The sequence below is a fragment of the Alosa pseudoharengus genome, unplaced genomic scaffold (assembly GCF_046254945.1).
Source record: "Alosa pseudoharengus isolate Yale_2024_CS ecotype anadromous, Long Island Sound unplaced genomic scaffold, YU_APseudo_1.1 YU_APseudo_1.1_scf_3, whole genome shotgun sequence".
In the NCBI taxonomy this organism is placed as follows: Eukaryota; Metazoa; Chordata; class Actinopteri; order Clupeiformes; family Clupeidae; genus Alosa; species Alosa pseudoharengus.
The window spans coordinates 39643945-39662703 of NW_027468718.1; the positions used below are offsets into that span (position 1 = coordinate 39643945).

The 18759-nt window shown below is 39.8% G+C and overlaps 1 protein-coding gene across 1 annotated transcript in view; it reads left to right on the plus strand.

Moving 5' to 3' along the window:
- Positions 1-18418, plus strand: part of epb41l5 (erythrocyte membrane protein band 4.1 like 5) — a 318268-nt gene extending 299850 nt beyond the window's left edge. Inside the window, exons 24-25 of the mRNA XM_076264241.1 lie at positions 2544-2668; positions 17731-18418. Coding sequence (XP_076120356.1) covers positions 2544-2668; positions 17731-17797 — 192 coding nt within the window. The 3' untranslated portion in view covers positions 17798-18418. The remainder of the gene's footprint in view (positions 1-2543; positions 2669-17730) is intronic.
- The last annotated feature ends 341 nt before the right edge of the window (positions 18419-18759 follow it).

The following is an 18759-nucleotide window of genomic DNA, read 5'->3' on the forward strand; positions in this document are numbered from 1 at the left end:
ACTCATTACAAAGATGGTAATTATGCTAAATCCTCTTGCTGCATGTATGATGACCAGTCAGTCTTATGTGTGTATAATTTACTTGATCAGTTTATTTCCTCTAAATAAGATTTATGTATGAGTAGTATGTTGTTCATGTTGCAATAATTATTTGGACCAATTCAACTATGAACCATAAACTGTGTGTTTAGATTGGATATGTGCAGCAAACAAGTGACTCTCTTACTCTTCCATTGACTTCCATTGTATTAAAAGAGCACCACATGTGGTGCAAAGTGGTACTGCAGATCCAGTACAAATTCTGTGGATTTATAGACAATATTTGTAAAAAATCTTATCTCAATGAAGAAACTCAGCAACAAGCCCAAATTTTGGGCAGATGATCCTCACATACAGAATGATATATGGTAAAATTAAAACAAATCCTGTTAACTGTCCACGTGGTGAAATGAGAAGATGAAAACAGGCTTTTTGAAAATCAAGCCCAATTTTAAAAAAATGCTCTGAAAATATGAAAATGATAACAACCAAAGTTAATGCATGGACAGGACCTTATAATACATATATGTGTAGGAAAAAAATCTGATGAATTTGTGTCACATACTTTTTGAATGAGAAGCCCTCAAAGGTGATGATGTCTTTTCACATTATGAATTTATAGCCATTTTCAGAGCTTTGCAGAGGGGAAAGTATACAAGATACGTCTGATCCGATTGGATTTTTTAATTCAACAGGAAAATGTACTTCTAATCACATAGTTTCACTAATGTGTGTGAAATACCAAAAGAGCCAATAATGCTGGAAGTTGAACAAAAAGGATTGTTCACCACAATGCTTAAAATGACTTCAAGTTTCAAAGGGCTGTAGTTTTGCAACGATTAGTTTTACAGATATGCTATTTAAGATCTATGCATGGATTTGGTCTACAAACACCTGTGATTTTTTTCAGATTTTTTCGGAGAGGGTCACCTGCCAAATTGCGCTGAAATTGGGTGATTTCACACGGAATGACCCCTTTTCATTTATTTGATAAGGAACTGATAAAAACTGAGCAGCAGAAAAGCTGTCATAGTAGCCTATACATAAATAGTTTATTATAATTAGGTTATTAATACTATTACTTTACTACTATTACTGTTGTTACTGTTATCATTATTATTATTATTATTCGGATGAGCCAATAATGTAAATCTGAGTCTGAAATGTTGGCTACAAACAGTCTGTAACTGCACTGCTGCTATTATAAATTGTTAACTTTCGGGAACTATTTGAGGCTTCCATTAGCCGCCATTGTTGAAAAAAAATGGAACATTAGCGTCAATGGAGTTGTCGCAACTCTACCTTTATATGGCTCTGGGCGTGCCTATATACCTACCTCTTGGCCATGTACCTTGTGTTAAATAAGTAGATTTAAAATCTCGCTTATTACAAAAACATATGGAATTTGACACACACAACAGGTGTAAGTGAATTTGGTGCAGATATCAGATGTGAGTGTATGACGAAATGTCATGGGTCGCAGAACCAAAGATGTTTGGGTCGTTCCTCACCACTTTTGGCTATATTTTGTTTAAGCAATATAGCACGAGTGAGAGTGGGGTTGGTCATGGATATTCCCACGGGTGTTGTTCGGCCGTAGGCAACAACAGCCGTGGGAATATCCATGACCAATCCCACGATCATGAGTGCTATATTGCATCGTTCTTACGCATCAAAACATAGTTCCCTTTTCAATAGACAGCGTCTTGGTTGCTAGGTAACCAACATTCCAGATCCCTCGTTACGGGTCTTTGTGGTTTAAATGTCTTCTTATAAGAAATGTTGGGCTGTCTAGGTTTGCCGCATGCATGTTACAAGGACACTGGGCCATGTCATGTAAGGGACATGGTACTGCAAGAAAACGGAAACATAGTCTACATTGCAGAACCACTCAACTTTATTAATTTATGGTGAATAAATGTTACACTACTGTGCACAGCCTGACGTGACGATGCTAGCACGTTAGCAGCGGTTAGCTAATTATGCTAACGTTAGTTATCTACAAGTCTCCTCCAAGTGACAATCATATTATACACAATGCTGACAATGCTGAGAGTATCCTCGTTTATCTTACTTACATTGAGTTGACTGTGTGGCTTAATCCACAGATGTGGTGAAGCACTGTTTCGTTATGGTTTGCTAAGGGGTAACCCATTGCTTGAAATAGTGGAGGGATGGGATGGCATTGTGTCAAATCTTCGCATTGTATCGCGGAGTGATTTATTATTAGCTGTGCAAAGTCTGAGTTGAAATGTCCAGGGATATTCCAACTCATGGAACGTCTCTCGGCCAATCAGAAACAAATAAATACTTCCATAGAACCCAATTGTTGTATAAAAAAGTATATTTGAGTTTGCAACTACTGTTTTAAAATGGCTTAAATTTAAGATAATGTCTAGCCCCTAATTGTTGATATTGTCCTCTTGTGCTTTCTGAAGTGTTTCTCAAAAATGGTGTATCACTACTCTAATGTGTCACTTGTGTATTCTACTTTTCATCTCTAGCCTGGCACATTCACTAATGGTTTGGCTGGCCATGATTGTACAGTGGAGACATCCCTCTTGCGTCAAGAAGTGTTTCCGTTGACCTCACAAACAACTCTATCTAATACCCATGTCCAATCCAGCAGGTAAAGTTATTTGTCATTTCATTCAGTTTTCCATGATGTTATTTGGTTTATTGGCTGTTTTTTGTGAATCGCTGTACTTTATGCTTCATGGTGCTCTCACTGGAAGATTTATTGTTTTCCATATTTATAGAAGATGAAAGTATCGATTTATTGGGAATGAAGACTGTTGTTGGGAACTAAAACCTGATCAATATACTGGCAAGATGGATTTTTGTAGTTGATATTTCAGATACATCTGTACTAGGGATTATAAACTGTGTAAGTCTTAAATCATATTACATTGTGTAGGATGTCCATCAGAAATTCCTCTGGATATTATCAATCTGTCTATAAAGACTTTGTCTTGTTTTACACTATTTGATAGCTACATTCAAATGACAAAGAAACGGTGGAGCCGCAACCTATTTGATTTGCAAGACTTCAATCTAAATTGCCATTACACAACAAAACATTCAGATGAGTAGCCTATGATCAGCTCGAAGGAAATGACAGGGAAAGTAAAATGTCACACCTTGATGAGGGCTTTAGTAACTTTTCCCCCAGTAGGGATGTAATGGTATGGAAATTTAACATGACGATTATAGTGACCAAAATGATCATGTTGTCGGTATTATTGTGTTTTTTTTTTCAAATGTGCTGAAAATGTTTCTGAGTCAACAGAATGGCATAGTGTCATAAAAGTGGTGTGGCTCCTTTTAGAGCAAAAGGCTCCCTTTTTGTTACTCGGTATGTGTTAGTGCAATGGGTGAGAGAAAACACGTATATGCAAAACTAAGTTAGATGGGCTAGCGACTGAGGTAAAGTTAGTGAATTGTTGGCCAATAAATTAAGCTGCAACTCCTTTGATTTAAGCTGTATCTTGTAGTGTTGTCACGATACCAAAATTAATGTTTCGATGCTGATACCAAGTCAAGAATTGCGATTTCGATACTTTTTAAAAAATGTATTTGATTTGGGGGCCCCACCACCTTGACGTCATCGGTAATATTGAATATACTGTAGTGTGATCATTCAAACCAGTGACCATCCCAGATTCTGCTTGACACTCTCCACACAAACACACATGGAAAATGATGGCCTATGTCATATTTCATATATTCTGCATAATTACTAGTACATATATTTAGCAATTTGAATACGTCATATTGATCTTTAAACTATTACACTTAGGCATATCTTTAATGTGGTGTGTAGGTCTAATTGAGTGCACATTGGTGATGTGTAGGTGTAATTGAGTGCCTGTCACTTTAAGAGATACGTGAGAGTAATTAACCTTCAGTCTCACGGTTTTAGTCTAGTGAATAAAAGTTGCGCATAAGGATATGTGGATGCAATTAATTATGTTTTGTATGTCATTAGATAAAATAATTGTTCAAAAAACGAACAAGTCGAAGAAAATCTTTCTGGGATCATAGAAGAGATACAGTGGGCAGTGCTTCGACTTGGCCAGCTTCACTCAAGGTCCGCGCGTGGGATCACGCGGTATCACGCAACTTTAATTTGTATTTTTCCAGTGAGACGCTGCAACAACCCAAACAACCGGTAGATGGCTCAAGTGAGCAGGGTGTCTCGTAAAAAGAAATAGAGCCTGGAAAACCCTACACAGACTTCACTACAGACTTTAGCAGACTGGTTTAGAAATAATTTAATAGCCAGAAAGCCTGCCCTGCCCTAATAAAGAAATATTTGGTTAACTGCGAGTGAATCCCGTTTGCAGCCGTAGAAGAAACGCAGGACAAATTAAACATTCTGTTTTTCTCCGAGTGCAACGATGATAGACAGACATCATTTGGACAAAATATAGAGGATATTAACCTCCGTTGCTCAGCCTAATGCCTTCCTGTTACGTCCTGTTATCACGGAGTTACAGGCGATAAACGATTTTTGATGGTCACAAGTTTACTTCATTAGCGGTTTATTTTTTTGATTATTAAAGACTGTTTTTCATTTAAAGGTTTGACTTCGTGCTTATTCAGTAGAGCATTTAGTGCTCTTCCCAATCCTTGACGTTCACATTGCATGTTTGTTTGTAATGGATGCAACCGCGAGATAGGCTACGCGTTTGACGGCAATGAGTTAACAGACATGAACCAAGATATATAGCCCAGCAGCAATCTAGGGACTGTTCGTTATTTATTGAAGGGGCCACCGGAGGAATTTTGAGTGCTTCAGTCAAAAGTTGCATGACCCTCCCTTGCCTGCTAGAAATTGTTCAATGACCCTCCGACAGAATTGTTAAAAAAGACATGACCCTCCCCTGCCAATTGTCGCTGTCTTCCGCCCGCGCTGCTTTGCGCCACAGCCACACACTGTGATAACGTTCTTAAATCAATCTCCCGTGAGCTTGCATGCTACCAGTCCTTCCTTTTCAAATGTGTTGCGCCTGTTTGCACAATTTCACAAATAATCATATGTGATTAATAATATGACAAATAATCCCTGTGCACGGGGACCGAAACAATGCATGTCAACTTTTTCCGTGTTTCTCACGTATTTTAACTTCCCCCGCTGTCTTGCCATTTTAATGTTTTCCCGTAGAATATCCCATATTTTAATACTCTCATAACAGCCCTGCAATCGGGCCTGTCTCTGTGTTGCCCTGTTGCTACCCCTTGCCCTTCCAACAAAACAGATGTCTTCAAATCATCGTTTTCCTTGCTTGAAGGCGAACTTAGAGTGATGTTAACCTATTTAAGTTTAACGGCGTGATTGTCGTGAGAGCACGATTCATTAGCTACTCAGCTACTAGAGAAAGAATTTCCCCTGTTTGTATGTTCACTCCAAGTTGGCCTACCATAACTTACCAACTCTGCACTGTAGACCCTAACTGGCTATTTATATTTTTCTGTGAAATAAGCAAATGTATTTTTTCAACTTTATGAAGCAGAATTACGCACTAGGCTACTTGGAACATAACACATTTGACAAAGGACAGATGTATGTTATAGTGACAAAATATTAACTTTCAGTGTTTTACGATGTCTTTGTCATGGGGAAGTTTTTTCCCCATGCATTTATTCTAGGCTACTGTCAGTGACTGCCGTGAGAGAAGCGGGTTCTGTGTTTCGTTCATGTCAGTGACTGATGCGAGAGAAGCGGGGTCTGTGTTGTTTTGCGTTGCTTTAATTTATTTTCAATTGGGCATGCCGTGCCGTGTCGTCCACAGCTCAGTTCTGACAAAGCCGAAATTACTCCTTTTAAAAACAATGAGTGCGCGCGTTTGTATGGTTTGCTTGACAGGGGGGGGTCCCAAGCAGCTTTCAGCCATAAGGCTACTTTGAGAACATTTCCTAATTCACCCGACACTAATATTCAAAATGTTGAAAACTATTTCGGCATAGCCTATAAGCAGTTTAATTAAATGTAATGTTAGTTGTAAATAAACGAGCTACTTGGTGAGGCTTGGCCTCACAGATGCGCTCGTGCCTTAGTTGGCAAGAAAAATCTTCACGATATAGGCCTATTAACTGACCACCCGATTCACGTTGACTGGGGGGCAGGGGGGGCCATCAGACATTTGTGCCCAGTTAATCCGGCCCTGCCCCCAACAAATCACACCTTCCCACCAGCTGTGACCGCTTAAAAGAAGTCGAGAGGACTCCTAACTTCACAAACCGGTTTTGTGGCATTTCGCCTGTTTTGAAATCCTATGCGGCTACAGGAGCTTCCAATCGTGAGGAAGCAATTTTGCATTGTAGGCATAACTTACATGCAATAACGCCACCAACAACAACCAAAACTAGGCTACTCATTGTCAACATGTAAATTAAAGGTCCAGTATGTAGGAAATAATGGAAAATAAACTGTAACCATTCCAAAAATGATCACCATATGTTGTCCGAGAGTAAGGAAACACGATGAATTGAAGAAATGGCTTATTTGACAACATTACTCTAACCCGTAAAACCCCGTAAAACCCATGAAAAAAAATGAGTTACGGGGCGGAATCTCTTGGAATTTTCGTTTATGTTTTGAACGATTAATTCTAGATTAGCGTATTAATAATGGGCTAGCGCGTCCTCCCATAGACATATACACTAGATATCTCCTTAACTACTGCTGTTCATTGGAACGAATGCGTCAATCAAGACGCCATCTTGCTTCAGTGATCCACTCCTCTATAATGCATTAGCGTCAATCTGGGCAAAGATCTAGCGAAAATAAAATCACCATAAATCGTCAAAATCTCAAGCAATTATCTAGTTTTTTGGGTTGTTCCAACTGACAGGCATGTATTAATGGTTGAGTCTAGAGAAAACTAAGCTTAAGACAATAATAAAGATACATTTTACCCGTCTAGCCCCATAGACTCCCATTCATTCTGCACTAGCTAGCGGCGGCCCCTAGAGGAACAATGAGTAAACTGCAACCAGGTTCGATACAATGAAAGTAAACAGGCTCTTCTAGACAGGCTCTGGTTGAGGCCACATACCCCTCGTCTCGTTTTTCTCATGTAAGTTGTAATCTCACCAGAAGTTGCTGTAGAACATTTACCTCTGCTACTACATAGGCTACGCCAGTCGTTACTTTTATAATCATGGGTCAGTGCCATGGGCAAACGAGATGTAGCTGAATTCATAAATGACAAAGCCATGAGAAAGGTGATTTTCTTACGTTTCAACAACACAGAAGCCGATCTGCCATCATTGTGAGAAGTTCCAAAAATTGTCGCTAATCGCTAAAAAGGTTTTCTATCGCTGGGGATGGCCAAACGTCGCTAAATAGGTAACACTGACAATACAGGAGAACTAGTTTAGCGCTTCAGATCCCTGTACAAAGATGGCGGCGGTGTTGACGCATGCTGAGAAGCAGAAGGCGACATCTAGTGTATATATCTATGGCGTCCTCCTATTTGGGTTGCCAAATTAGCAAAGGCCAACTGTCAACAGCTGTCAGTTGTAGTCATGAACGCCTACGAGAGGCAGGCAAATTTCCAAAATTAAAACAAGAAACAAATTAAGTGGACATGAGATGGTGACGTCTTCGTCAAACGAAGAATATCAAGTCTGACGCAGAGCTGGCCTGGCCATATTTCTCCACAACAGGTAGGCCTAGCCTAGGCTAAACTTTATCTGCATCGCTAACTTCAGCTAAATATGTTACGTTGGTTAGAGAGGTATTTTTTGTTTTCACTGTTTCCGTAATGTGTAGCTGGGTCATGGTTGGAGAAACGTTAAAGCAGCTGCAGGTCAACTAACGTTAGCTAAGTCTTCATTACATCTGGCAACCCAGAAGAGGCTCGCGTCTGGTAGTCTTCAGAACGTTCACCAGTGTTTTGATTTTGGCCTACAGAACGTTCGGTAACAGTCATACAAATCGCACCTTTTAAATGTAACATTATTGTGAATCAAATGAAAATGTTCTCTTTTGCAAAAGTAGGCATAGGCATAGTAACAGATTAATTTAATAATGTTACAAAGATACTACCTCAATCCATATGTTTCATTAGGCTACTAGGCTATTTGTTTTGCCTTACTCTTGATTCATTTAGGCTAGGCCTTTTTATTCAGTTATTCATCATCTTCCGTCCTTGTGTAGCGCACGCATTCTCAGACCTGTCACCTGCCACTCATCGTAAGGGAGGTGTTTGGAATCATTCCCGCGTTACAATCATCAGCCAATCAAGGTGGTTACTTCAGTCAAGCTCGTGCATGAGTAATAACGTCATCCATAGCAACGAAGACTCAAAGTCAAAGATTCTAGAGCGCTCAGCTCCAGAATCTGTTCAGGAGTTGTTATTTTTCCTTACTAAGAGTAGGTCTGAAAGGCTTTGTGAATAACTTAATAAGAGAAACTCCTAGCTAAAATATTTTATTGCTATTTAGGAGTAGCCTACTCCTAGTGGTAAGATAAAAGGCTTTGTGAATATGGCCCCTGGTGTCTAACCCAATGCATAGCCCATTTACACAAAATAATGGTCAAATATTAGGCTATGATCATTGTTATTTAAGAACATGCAGTGCGCGTAGGGCACCAAAAACATCTTGCTCGTAAAACATTATCATACCGCACATTGTGGCGGGTCTGTTATTTAACCTACTTACTGTAGGCTGCGCAAACCACAGGCCTTTATTTTGGGCAAGCCTGCATTCGAGGCAGGCCTAATGTTGAAGAATTTTATATAAAGCCTGCGCTAACAGTAATCCTCCTGCCCCCGATACCACAGCTGTGGATAGTGTGGAATGCAAGTAATAACACAATCCAATGTGTGTCTCAATTGTCCCCCGCTGACCACCTCACACATTTCTCTAGATTTTGCAACGACCTTACATGACACAATGCCATAAAATGCCAGTTTTTAGGACACAGAATAATGTTTGTAATGATACCAGTTAGGCCTACGTTCAACAGTAACATAAGTGTAATGAGCTATTCATTGTCGAAGGTGCATGGTGAAGTGAAATTCTTACTTTGGAAAACAAACATTTGCCGATATCATTGGATAGGGGATAGGCCTACTTGTTTATTTTTTACGTAGCCTACAATACAGTAACAGTATTTTATTTTACTTCTTATGGATTTTTAATATTTTTTTTCACTTTTATAAAGGCTTTGTTTGAATGCTGTTGGAACAATTTAGCCTGGCGGGCCATCCTATATCATTGACATGTATAGTCTGGAATCGAATCATTCACCTGCTTAATCCAAGGGGCGGGCAGAGAATTGTCTTTCAAACTGCCTAGGCATGCAATAGGCCAGCGCTACGACCATATCCGTATCCAGTCGGCAAAACGGCAAATACATCCTTCTTCGAAAGGAATGACTTAAGTACATTGTGTTGCTCTACTTTCAAAGAAAAGCACAAGTCCAACTCCTCCAAAGTTGACGCCAACGCCGATTCAAACAACCGCTCTTCGTTCCGCATAGCCACCTTCCTTGTTGTTCACCGTCGCAGGACTGTCGTTATCCTGTTAAGCCCGCCTTAAGACTCTCTAACAAAATAGAGCGCTGTGATTGGATGAGGTCCACGGCGTTAGCCAATCGAAATTCCTATGGTTCGATACTAGACGTACAGGCTGAGCAAATTAATTTGCTGCCGCTAGGGTGCGTCTAGATTTCTAGGCTAGGAACAATTAGTAGTTGATTATAAAGGCAACTTTCTGTTGCAATATTCTGTGTGTTCTGGACTGCAGGTAACTTGTTAAGCCAGTGGTTCTCAAACTTTTTCTTTCATTCCCCACTTTGATCAAGGGGGCATTGACTGATGATAGTGGAGATAACGTGTTATCCCGAGGCCTTTGCAAGTTAGCATCTCCGACGGTAGTCTACCCTATTAAAAATATAAGTTTTCGATGTCCCAAACGGAGAGCCATACTTTATTGTTTTAACAATCTCTATGCTACTCACCAAAATGTAGGCATGGGAACATGATGAACTGTCGTGTGTTAAATTATTGTGATTACGAGCCAGTGGTTTTCAAACATTATGCGTGACTCGGACTTCTATGCAACAGACTCGTATCGTCCTCGCATTCGCAAAATGAGGACATACAGACTGCTCAGATAACAGGTGTACCTCCAGTTATGCACGGTTTTAGTCAAGTCATTTAAATGTGCTGGTGAAACAGTTGTGTACTAGGGTGCATCATTTGCCCCACTTTTTTCATTTTTTTTGAAAATCAATCTGTACCTAGAATAGATTTTTTACACTAACTAAATTAAACATACATGAGAAATTTTATAAAATTATTTTGATATCTAAGGGGTCCACCGAGCCTTTCCAACTAACGACGGACATACAAATATCATTTTTTTTCTTAAATAACGGCAAAAATAATAGATCTAGCCCTATAATGTCAAAAAAGTTGAATATAAATATGTACATTGTGCATCATTTGGTGCCAGCTGTGTGTCTCTATCTTTATTACTTCCTGAGATATGGCAGTTGTCATTTTTGGGGGGAAGACACAATAAAAATAGCATTTGCCAGGGATTTTCCATAATAACAGCATGAAAGTAAGCCATCAATAAAATCTTAAATTATATTCCATTAACTAACATTACCCTATTGTAGATCTACTGTATGAACACCTTACATTTCAAAGTGTAAGACAAACGGTAAACCTCCTACAAACATATTATATGACTGAGCAAATGGGTAATCCATGAATAGATAGAACATAATTCTTAATAACTAACCACCATATGATGTTGATGTTTTAACATCAAAGAGCACACACTCTTTACATGTTTCCCTTCCTCTTCAGGTTTGGTGTTTTCTCTCTGTCTGCTTCCACCACCTGCAGAACATTCTGGTAATGTTCTTTGCCTCTTGCAGAGCCTATGTAGTCTGTACTGAGCTTCACATTACGCTGTCATTGACCACATTCATGGACTCCAAGTGAATCAAGGCCTCCTTGTAGGTTGGGTGAGCAGGCCAGGTTGAGACGTTGTGCTGGAGAAAGGAACCACGTTGCGGTGGTGAGGAAAGCAGGGTCCAGCTGCAGAAGATGAAAAATATACCACAAATCAGGTCCCATGTTTGCCAGTGTCGTCTTTTGGGTTATCTTTCCTGGAAATTTGGGTTTGCCGAAACCTGAGCCATATCTGTCATTTGGAAATGTGCAGGAGGTAGATGGTTTGACAGCAAGCAAGGTAGCAAGGGATTTCTTGTGCTTGGCTGGTACCTTGCTACTGAAGAAGGCTAGTGGTACCATCTCAGCTGTGAAGTACCACTGGTGTCTCTAACAGGCCTTCATTCCACTCTTGGAGATCACTGCTGAAACATGTGAATACCGAAGCAAATTCTTGAAGAACTGCAGGTCATTCCATGATGGGTCAACAGCCACTGAACACTGCAACCACCAAGATGAGGCCTTGATTCACTTAGAGTCCATGCATGTGGTCAATGACAGCGCAGAGCGTAATGTGAAGCTCAGCACAGACTACATAGGCTCTGCAAGTGGAGAAGAACTACCAGAATGTTCTGCAGGTGGTGGAAGCAGACAGAAAGAAAACACCAAACCTTAGGAAGAGGAAGGGAAACATGTAAAGAGTGTGTGTTCTTTGTAGCAGTTCGGACTTGTAACCGGAGGGTTGCTCGTTCAAACCCCGACCAGTAGGCACGGCTGAAGTGCCCTTGAGCAAGGCACCTACTGTAACCCCTCACTGCTCCCCGAGCGTCGCTGTTGTTGCAGGCAGCTCACTGCGCCGGGATTAGTGTGTGCTTCACCTCACTGTGTGTTCACTGTGTGCTGAGTGTGTTTCACTAATTCACGGATTGGGATAAATGCAGAGACCAAATTTCCCTCACGGGATCAAAAGAGTATATTAATGTGAAAAAAAAGGATTTTCATAACACCATGACTAGACTACCTTCACATCTGCTTTTTATAGATATTGGGACAAAGAAATGCTAAAAATAGGGGGAAAATGCAATATTTTAGAGACCAATGAAGCTAGAGATATCAGACTGGTACCAAAAGATACGCAATAGCCACGTTTCTATTCAACTTTCATTGACACTGTAGGCCTAAATGCATTATTTTGGAAGTTATTTACGAAAAACTGATTTTTCCAGAGCGGGGATACAGGCTCTGCTAAGAAGCAACTTTAGAGGCTTGGTGGACCCCTTAGATACTATTCAATCCAGCTAATATTCTACACATTTTCTTTTCATTAGTATTGTCACATTTAAAAATTGGGTACAAGTTGAATTTCCAAAATTGGGGCAAATGATGCACCCTATTGTGTACTCTATTGTTATTTATCCCTATTTACCCACGCCGTCAATTCTGTGGCGCAGTGCGTTAAGGCCGGCTGATGACAGCCGCCGTTACGCAGCAGTTATCAGTCCCCTGTCCAAGAGTTCGAATCTGGGTTAAGCCCATATTTTGAGAAATGCTGAATAGACCACAACCAATTTCAATTCTTCAACACGGTCACCGTTAGACTAGAGGGGAGAAATAATGGGAAAAGATCTGGGCACAGTTCTTCCAGAGCTTCGTGCCAAGTAATAAGCATTGAGTCGAGATGTTTGTGTGAATGAAACGAAGCGTATAGGCCATAGTGTGACATGCGTAAACCAATGGTGTAGAGATGACGCCACAAGGTTTTATTTAAGAGACCCTACGTTTGTATGTAGGCAATTTATATTCACAATACTTAGGCCTACAAAAAAATAAATAGTATTTTATTTGTATTGGTTGTTTAGAGTAAAAAAAAATCGGTCGGTCTTAACGCAAGTTTACAACCGGCAAGTCGGTCGGACTAAAAGGGGAAAAAAATAAATATTTGGGTCGGTTCTAAATTGACAGGGTCGGTCGGGTTACGGCAAACGAAAATATTTTTAAGGATGGCCTGGCATTGCTTTCTGCAGAAGCCTACCCAAGGCTACAGATTAATTCTGAACAGTTATTTCTCTACTGGCTCAATTATCACACCACTGTTTTGATTTGCGTAGTTGCGTTACCCCCAACACTGACAATAATGTAGACAGCAAATTTCGATTTCCGTTACCACCGTGTAGTCAAGCCTTAAGCCATACCCAAGTAGCCTAAATCGAGGTAATGTTTAATTATGCATGATTTATTTTGTTATTGAATTCGTAGGTTAGGATTACTCTCGGCAAGTCTCCTGCTTTTTCAGAAGGGGCGGCAGGCAGAGCGATGTACAGTGGCAGAGCGACGCACAGTGGCTGAAAGTGGTACTAAAGCTTCACGCAGCTTCACGCCTCGTAATGCGCGACTGAAGTGGTCATTTGAAAGCGATGCCCACTGTAAGTGTCTTGCAATGTTCATTAATGATTTTAGTGAGCACTATTGACAGACGTGACCTGAGCTAGCGGGATAGTTAGCAAGGATCTCTCTTCAGATGTAAAAGTTTGCCATGGTTGCTTAGCCTATTTCTAAATTACATTAAAACCAAATAGTAGGCCTAAATGACCAAAATCCCACAGCCTACTGTAGGTAGGTTAGCAACACAAACTTGAGAGATGCAAGTGAGCAAATCAACTTGATATTAGTATTATGTGTTACCATAGAATCACTTGAACTAGCAGCCATGTCTCGCTGTTTATAGCACAACAGCTGCGCTTACGTGTGTGAGGAGAAAAGACGCACAGCCACAGGTTAGGGGAGGAGGCGCTAGAACCATGCCTTGTGCACACGCATGTTACTTTAAAAGAACACGGTCATTCTCAAAAGTATCGATACTAATAAAATTAGGCATCATGACATTTTTAATTCCAGGGTATTGCGATACTTTTGTAGTATCGGTGCACCGTGCAACACTAGTATCTTGTGCATGCCTGTTGTTCACAACTAGCTTACCATAAGGGAGAGCCAGGACAATGTAAACAGTTTTAAATTAAACATAATTTACGCCCTGGATGTGGCGCAACTGGCTGGGGCACCTGCAACGTACACCGGCGACCCGGGTTCGATTCCCGCCCTGTGGTCCTTTCCGGATCCCACCCCAATTCTCTTTCCCACTCATTTCCTGTCATTCTCCACTAGCCTATCTGATTAAAGGCATAAAAGGCCCAAAAATATATACTAAAAACATATATACAAAATATAATATATAAAACATATAAATATATATATAAACATAATTTACAAAAAGATCATGCCAAACTGAAAGTTAATATTTTGTCACTGTCAGCCTAAATCTGTCCTCTGTCAAATACAGTTGCATTTTCAGCTCTAAACATAATCCGTTCAGGAATTATTTCAACAAAAGCAGAATGTGCATAATGTTTCATCTGTCCCTCCTTGTCGGGATGAATGAATCAAAATTTAAGTTAGGCTTGGTCTGTAGATGATTTATACTGAATTCTGTAATTTATAAAGGAGATGGATTAGTTTCACTTTTGAGTTTTTTCAAAATGGTGGGAAAATGTGAAATATTGAAAGTGGTGTGACTGGGTGGAATGGATGCACCTGAAGCTCTGAAGGAAAAAGAAAAAGGGGAATTTTAAAAAAATTCCATACAATTCTGGAGATATCACACGAGTCCGCTGACATGCGATTTCACCGTAAGAGTCCTACAAGAACACCCCTCAAACGTCATGCAATGAGGAAAAAGGTTTCGTAGCTACATTTTAATGGGAAATGCACTAATGCCTACTGATTTGAGGGGGCAGCCGTGGCCTACTGGTTAGCGCTTCAGCACTTGTAACCGGAGGGTTGCCGATTCGATCCCCGACCAGTAGGCACGGCTGAAGTGCCCTTGAGCAAGGCACCTAACCCCTCACTGCTCCCAGAGCGCCGCTGTTGTTGCAGGCAGCTCACTGCGCCGGGATTAGTGTGTGCTTTACCTCACTGTGTGTTCACTGTGTGCTGAGTGTGTTTCACTAATTCACGGATTGGGATAAATGCAGAGACCAAATTTCCCTCACGGGATCAAAAGTGTATATACTATACTTATACTTATACTTATACTTGATAATAAAAGTCTTACTACACAAGAACCCCTTTGAGTAGAAGAATAATCTTGGTGTCAAATGAAAGCTTGGTGTCAAATGATGGCTTCTGGAGATTCTAGTTTTATTTAGTATTACATTTGCATGGCAGTGACTGTCATAGAATCAAAGAAAAGGGATTACTTTTACACATGAAGCTGCTACTGTGGCTGTTTTCTAAAAATGATACTGAGCTTAACGCATAGGTATTTCAAAACAAACAAATTTGTGAAAAATCCATATTTTACTCTATAGTCATCTACTTTGAGGCTTCAGGCCTCAATTGTGTTTCAAGCAGGGCTCTACCCTAAAAAAAAAATCCAGGAGCACTTAAAAATCTGGGGGTCAGTTCTGTACTTAACTTACACATAATGTAACTTTACATTGAAGCGAACAGTTAAACATGCCAGTGCATTTAGAGGAAACAAGATTTTAAAGAACATCAGTGCCTACTTTATTTTCAGTCTGTTCTATTTTTCTACATTTTGTTAATGTAAAATAATATAATGCATTGCCATATTTGCATTTAGCCTGTATATGAAGTAGGCTATCCTGCCAAATGTAGGTCCCTAGGCCAATTTATTTATTTGTGAATCCACCTGTAGCTAATCCAAATATGCCCATGGTGACCTATCTGACTGCATACTGCCCAATACTATAAACCGTGAATTTTCTCTTCCTCAAAACCCAACAGTCTAATCAATGATATTTATATTTATTTGAAATATCTGCATTGATGGGGGCAGTAGGCAAATGGTATGCATACTTTCGTTTTGCACTTCAGCTTGTATTCGGTGTAAAACAAACAAGCATGCATGGAAGCCTGGAGTTGTCTGTAGTGTACCTTTGAAGAAAACGGGAGTATTACGGGAGGCTACTTTTGTGCCTGTTCGCTACAGCTATATTTTGCATATTGCAGCCAATACGAAAACTGGGCTAAAAGGCATACCTTTTCCTTCTCTCACTGCATTCTCAGAATCTCATCCTGTTCCTCATATATCCGATGAATTCGGTGGATTGAATAAATAAGTTCTACTTTGGCTAGTCTAACTTTCCGCTTTTTCTGCGCGCACCCTTGAATTTGATAGAAGCAACTAGCGAGTCACAACGCGAAACTGCTAACGTTGATGGGAGGTGTAGTTTTTATGCTGCATTGGCGACGTGATTTTATGGTTTGCACCCAGTAATGTTACGCGTATAATGGTGTATTTTGTAGACAAACCTTGACTTGGTTAGAAGTCATTCGCACCAGTGCGCCTAAATATTTTTGGTAACACTTTAGAATAACATGTGCTTATTAGGTATTAACAGTGCATTATAAGCAGTTAACTTCATTACTAACAGTTAGTTAATAACATTAACTAACTATTAACATGCAGCGTGTAAGTGTTAATAAGCAGCCTTTTAAGTTACTTACAAGCATATTTGTTAACAGTTGTAAGTGTTTGCAGCCTATAGTCCACAAGCCCGACCTTCTATCTCTATATTTCTACTGTATCCATCTAGCTTGGTTTAGCTGTGAGAAATGCACTTTCAAAATTGCTGCAGCGAGCAGGAATCGAACCCCGGTCTCCTGCATCATAGAGTGACCTCTTAAGTAGTGAGCTACAGTCCTATCTGTATTATTGAAGAAAATGTTCATATTGATTCTATATTCCGATAATGTTCTATATCGTACCAGCTATGCTTTTCACAAATATGTTTCTGATGGAAAAGTGGTGTTTAATTAATGCAGCAACAGACCATGAATGTTCGCCTCTGTTCAAGGCAAACTGAAAAATGTTTCAAATCGATTGCGAACGTTCGCCTATGTTTGCGAACGCACCCACTTGTCGTCTTTAAGCCTCGGTTGCTAGGTAACCAAACTATATACAAAGCTGGCATAGATAGATAGATAGATAGATAGATAGATAGATAGATACTTTATTGATCCCCAAGAGAATGTGCAGGACTGAGCAGCGTTCATACGTTGTACCGCTTTGCAGTACATCTTGTTTTGTGACTGTTCCCATTTTGCTCCCATTGAAACTAATTACATTGCTCTATCTTGGTTAGTAATCGAAGCTCTTTGGTTTTTTAGTTGTTGCTATCTATCTCTATTTTTTGCTAACTTTCTAGCTAGCAAAGATTAGAGATGGGTTAAGACTTTTGGCAGTTGCAAGTGTGCCTTTGAACTGGCCAAGCAGCATAGCTGCCCAAGCATACTGAGGGTTTCAACCCTTTCCTTTATGCTGTGATTTAAATGCTGTGCTCTAAAGCTTTGATACTAGACACTAGAATTGCCAAGAATTTCAAAACTACTAGAACTACCAAGGTGGTCATTTTGACCGTTGGAATTTAAACTCAAAATTTCACCTGCAGAACAATAAAATAGTAGTACACATTTTAGAAACTTATTTTATGCAAATGTTAATATTTTGTGGGCCCCATAAGCCATTTCTTTCCCCTGATTCTGTCTAAATCAATTAATTTCTTCCCTCTGGCATGCACACTCCACTATCAAATTGTTTTGCACAATCTTTTATACTGGGGCCCATTAGCCCCACTGTAGTCTCGTAGGAATATATTTGCCATGTTTTAGGTGAGGTGGTGTAGCCTGGCATGTCCCAATTCTGATTGTGGTATTTGCAGCTGACTACAAAAATGTTGTCTTTTTGCAGCTATCTAGCCCCTCAACCCAAGGATGATGACCACAAGCCCATGGGACTACTAACAACAGACCTCTAAGATCAGACAAAGCACACATTGACATGTTTTTAAGACCACCATTCTGCTTTCGGACAACCTCACAAACTACGCATAGTTTATTTTTATATGTAGTCCAATGGGCTAGTCCACTATACTATTACAATTCTCTTCACTGTTCCTTTTGTATAAGTTAAAGTATTTACGTCAGACCACTTTTTCATTGTCATTAACACTGGTGATGCTATGTGTAAGCTCATTTGTTCTGTGTTTTTTGATTCAATTGGCTGTAATGTTAAGTTGTAATCAACTGGCAAGGTGTGAGCCAACATTTTCTTTCCTTATATTTTGTGTTATTTTTAAACTTTTATTTTGCCTTATGTAGCTGTTATTGTTGGAATTATGAATAGTATGTAAGTTGTCTTGCATACCAAATGCATCATGATGCACTGGTCTTGAATTTCATTATAATAATCATGACATGAAATGGGATGAATGTACTGTTGGAAGGCACCTCACAAGAATCAACTATTTTCTCTTACCTGAAAGGACTCTAACTTTACATTGATATTGTCTTCTGAAACAAATGGAGCCCAATGAAGCAGAGGCTGAAGTCTGTGGATTATCCCAGTTAAGGTAATTTTAAATAAAGCATTTTCATTACCTATTGACTTTTGAATAACAGTGTCCTACCAAAACTATTGAAATGTAACATCTAGAGCAGTGGTCACCAACCTTTTTGAGCCCAAGATCCCTGACCTTGGTCCTGAACAAAGGTAAGATCTACCTTGAAGCGTCAAAAGAGAACCAAAGCCAAAATACTGACAATTTAAGGCCTTTTATTTAGGCAAATGTATCAGGTCAAAAATATCACATCCTCTACCCCCTTGTGAATCCGTGACTGTACCTTTTAGTCTGGGTTACACAAGGATGGCATATATTTTAGTGAGGATAGGAGCAGGCTTCACTCAATTTGTCTATTTCTAAACTTTAAGAGTGCTGGC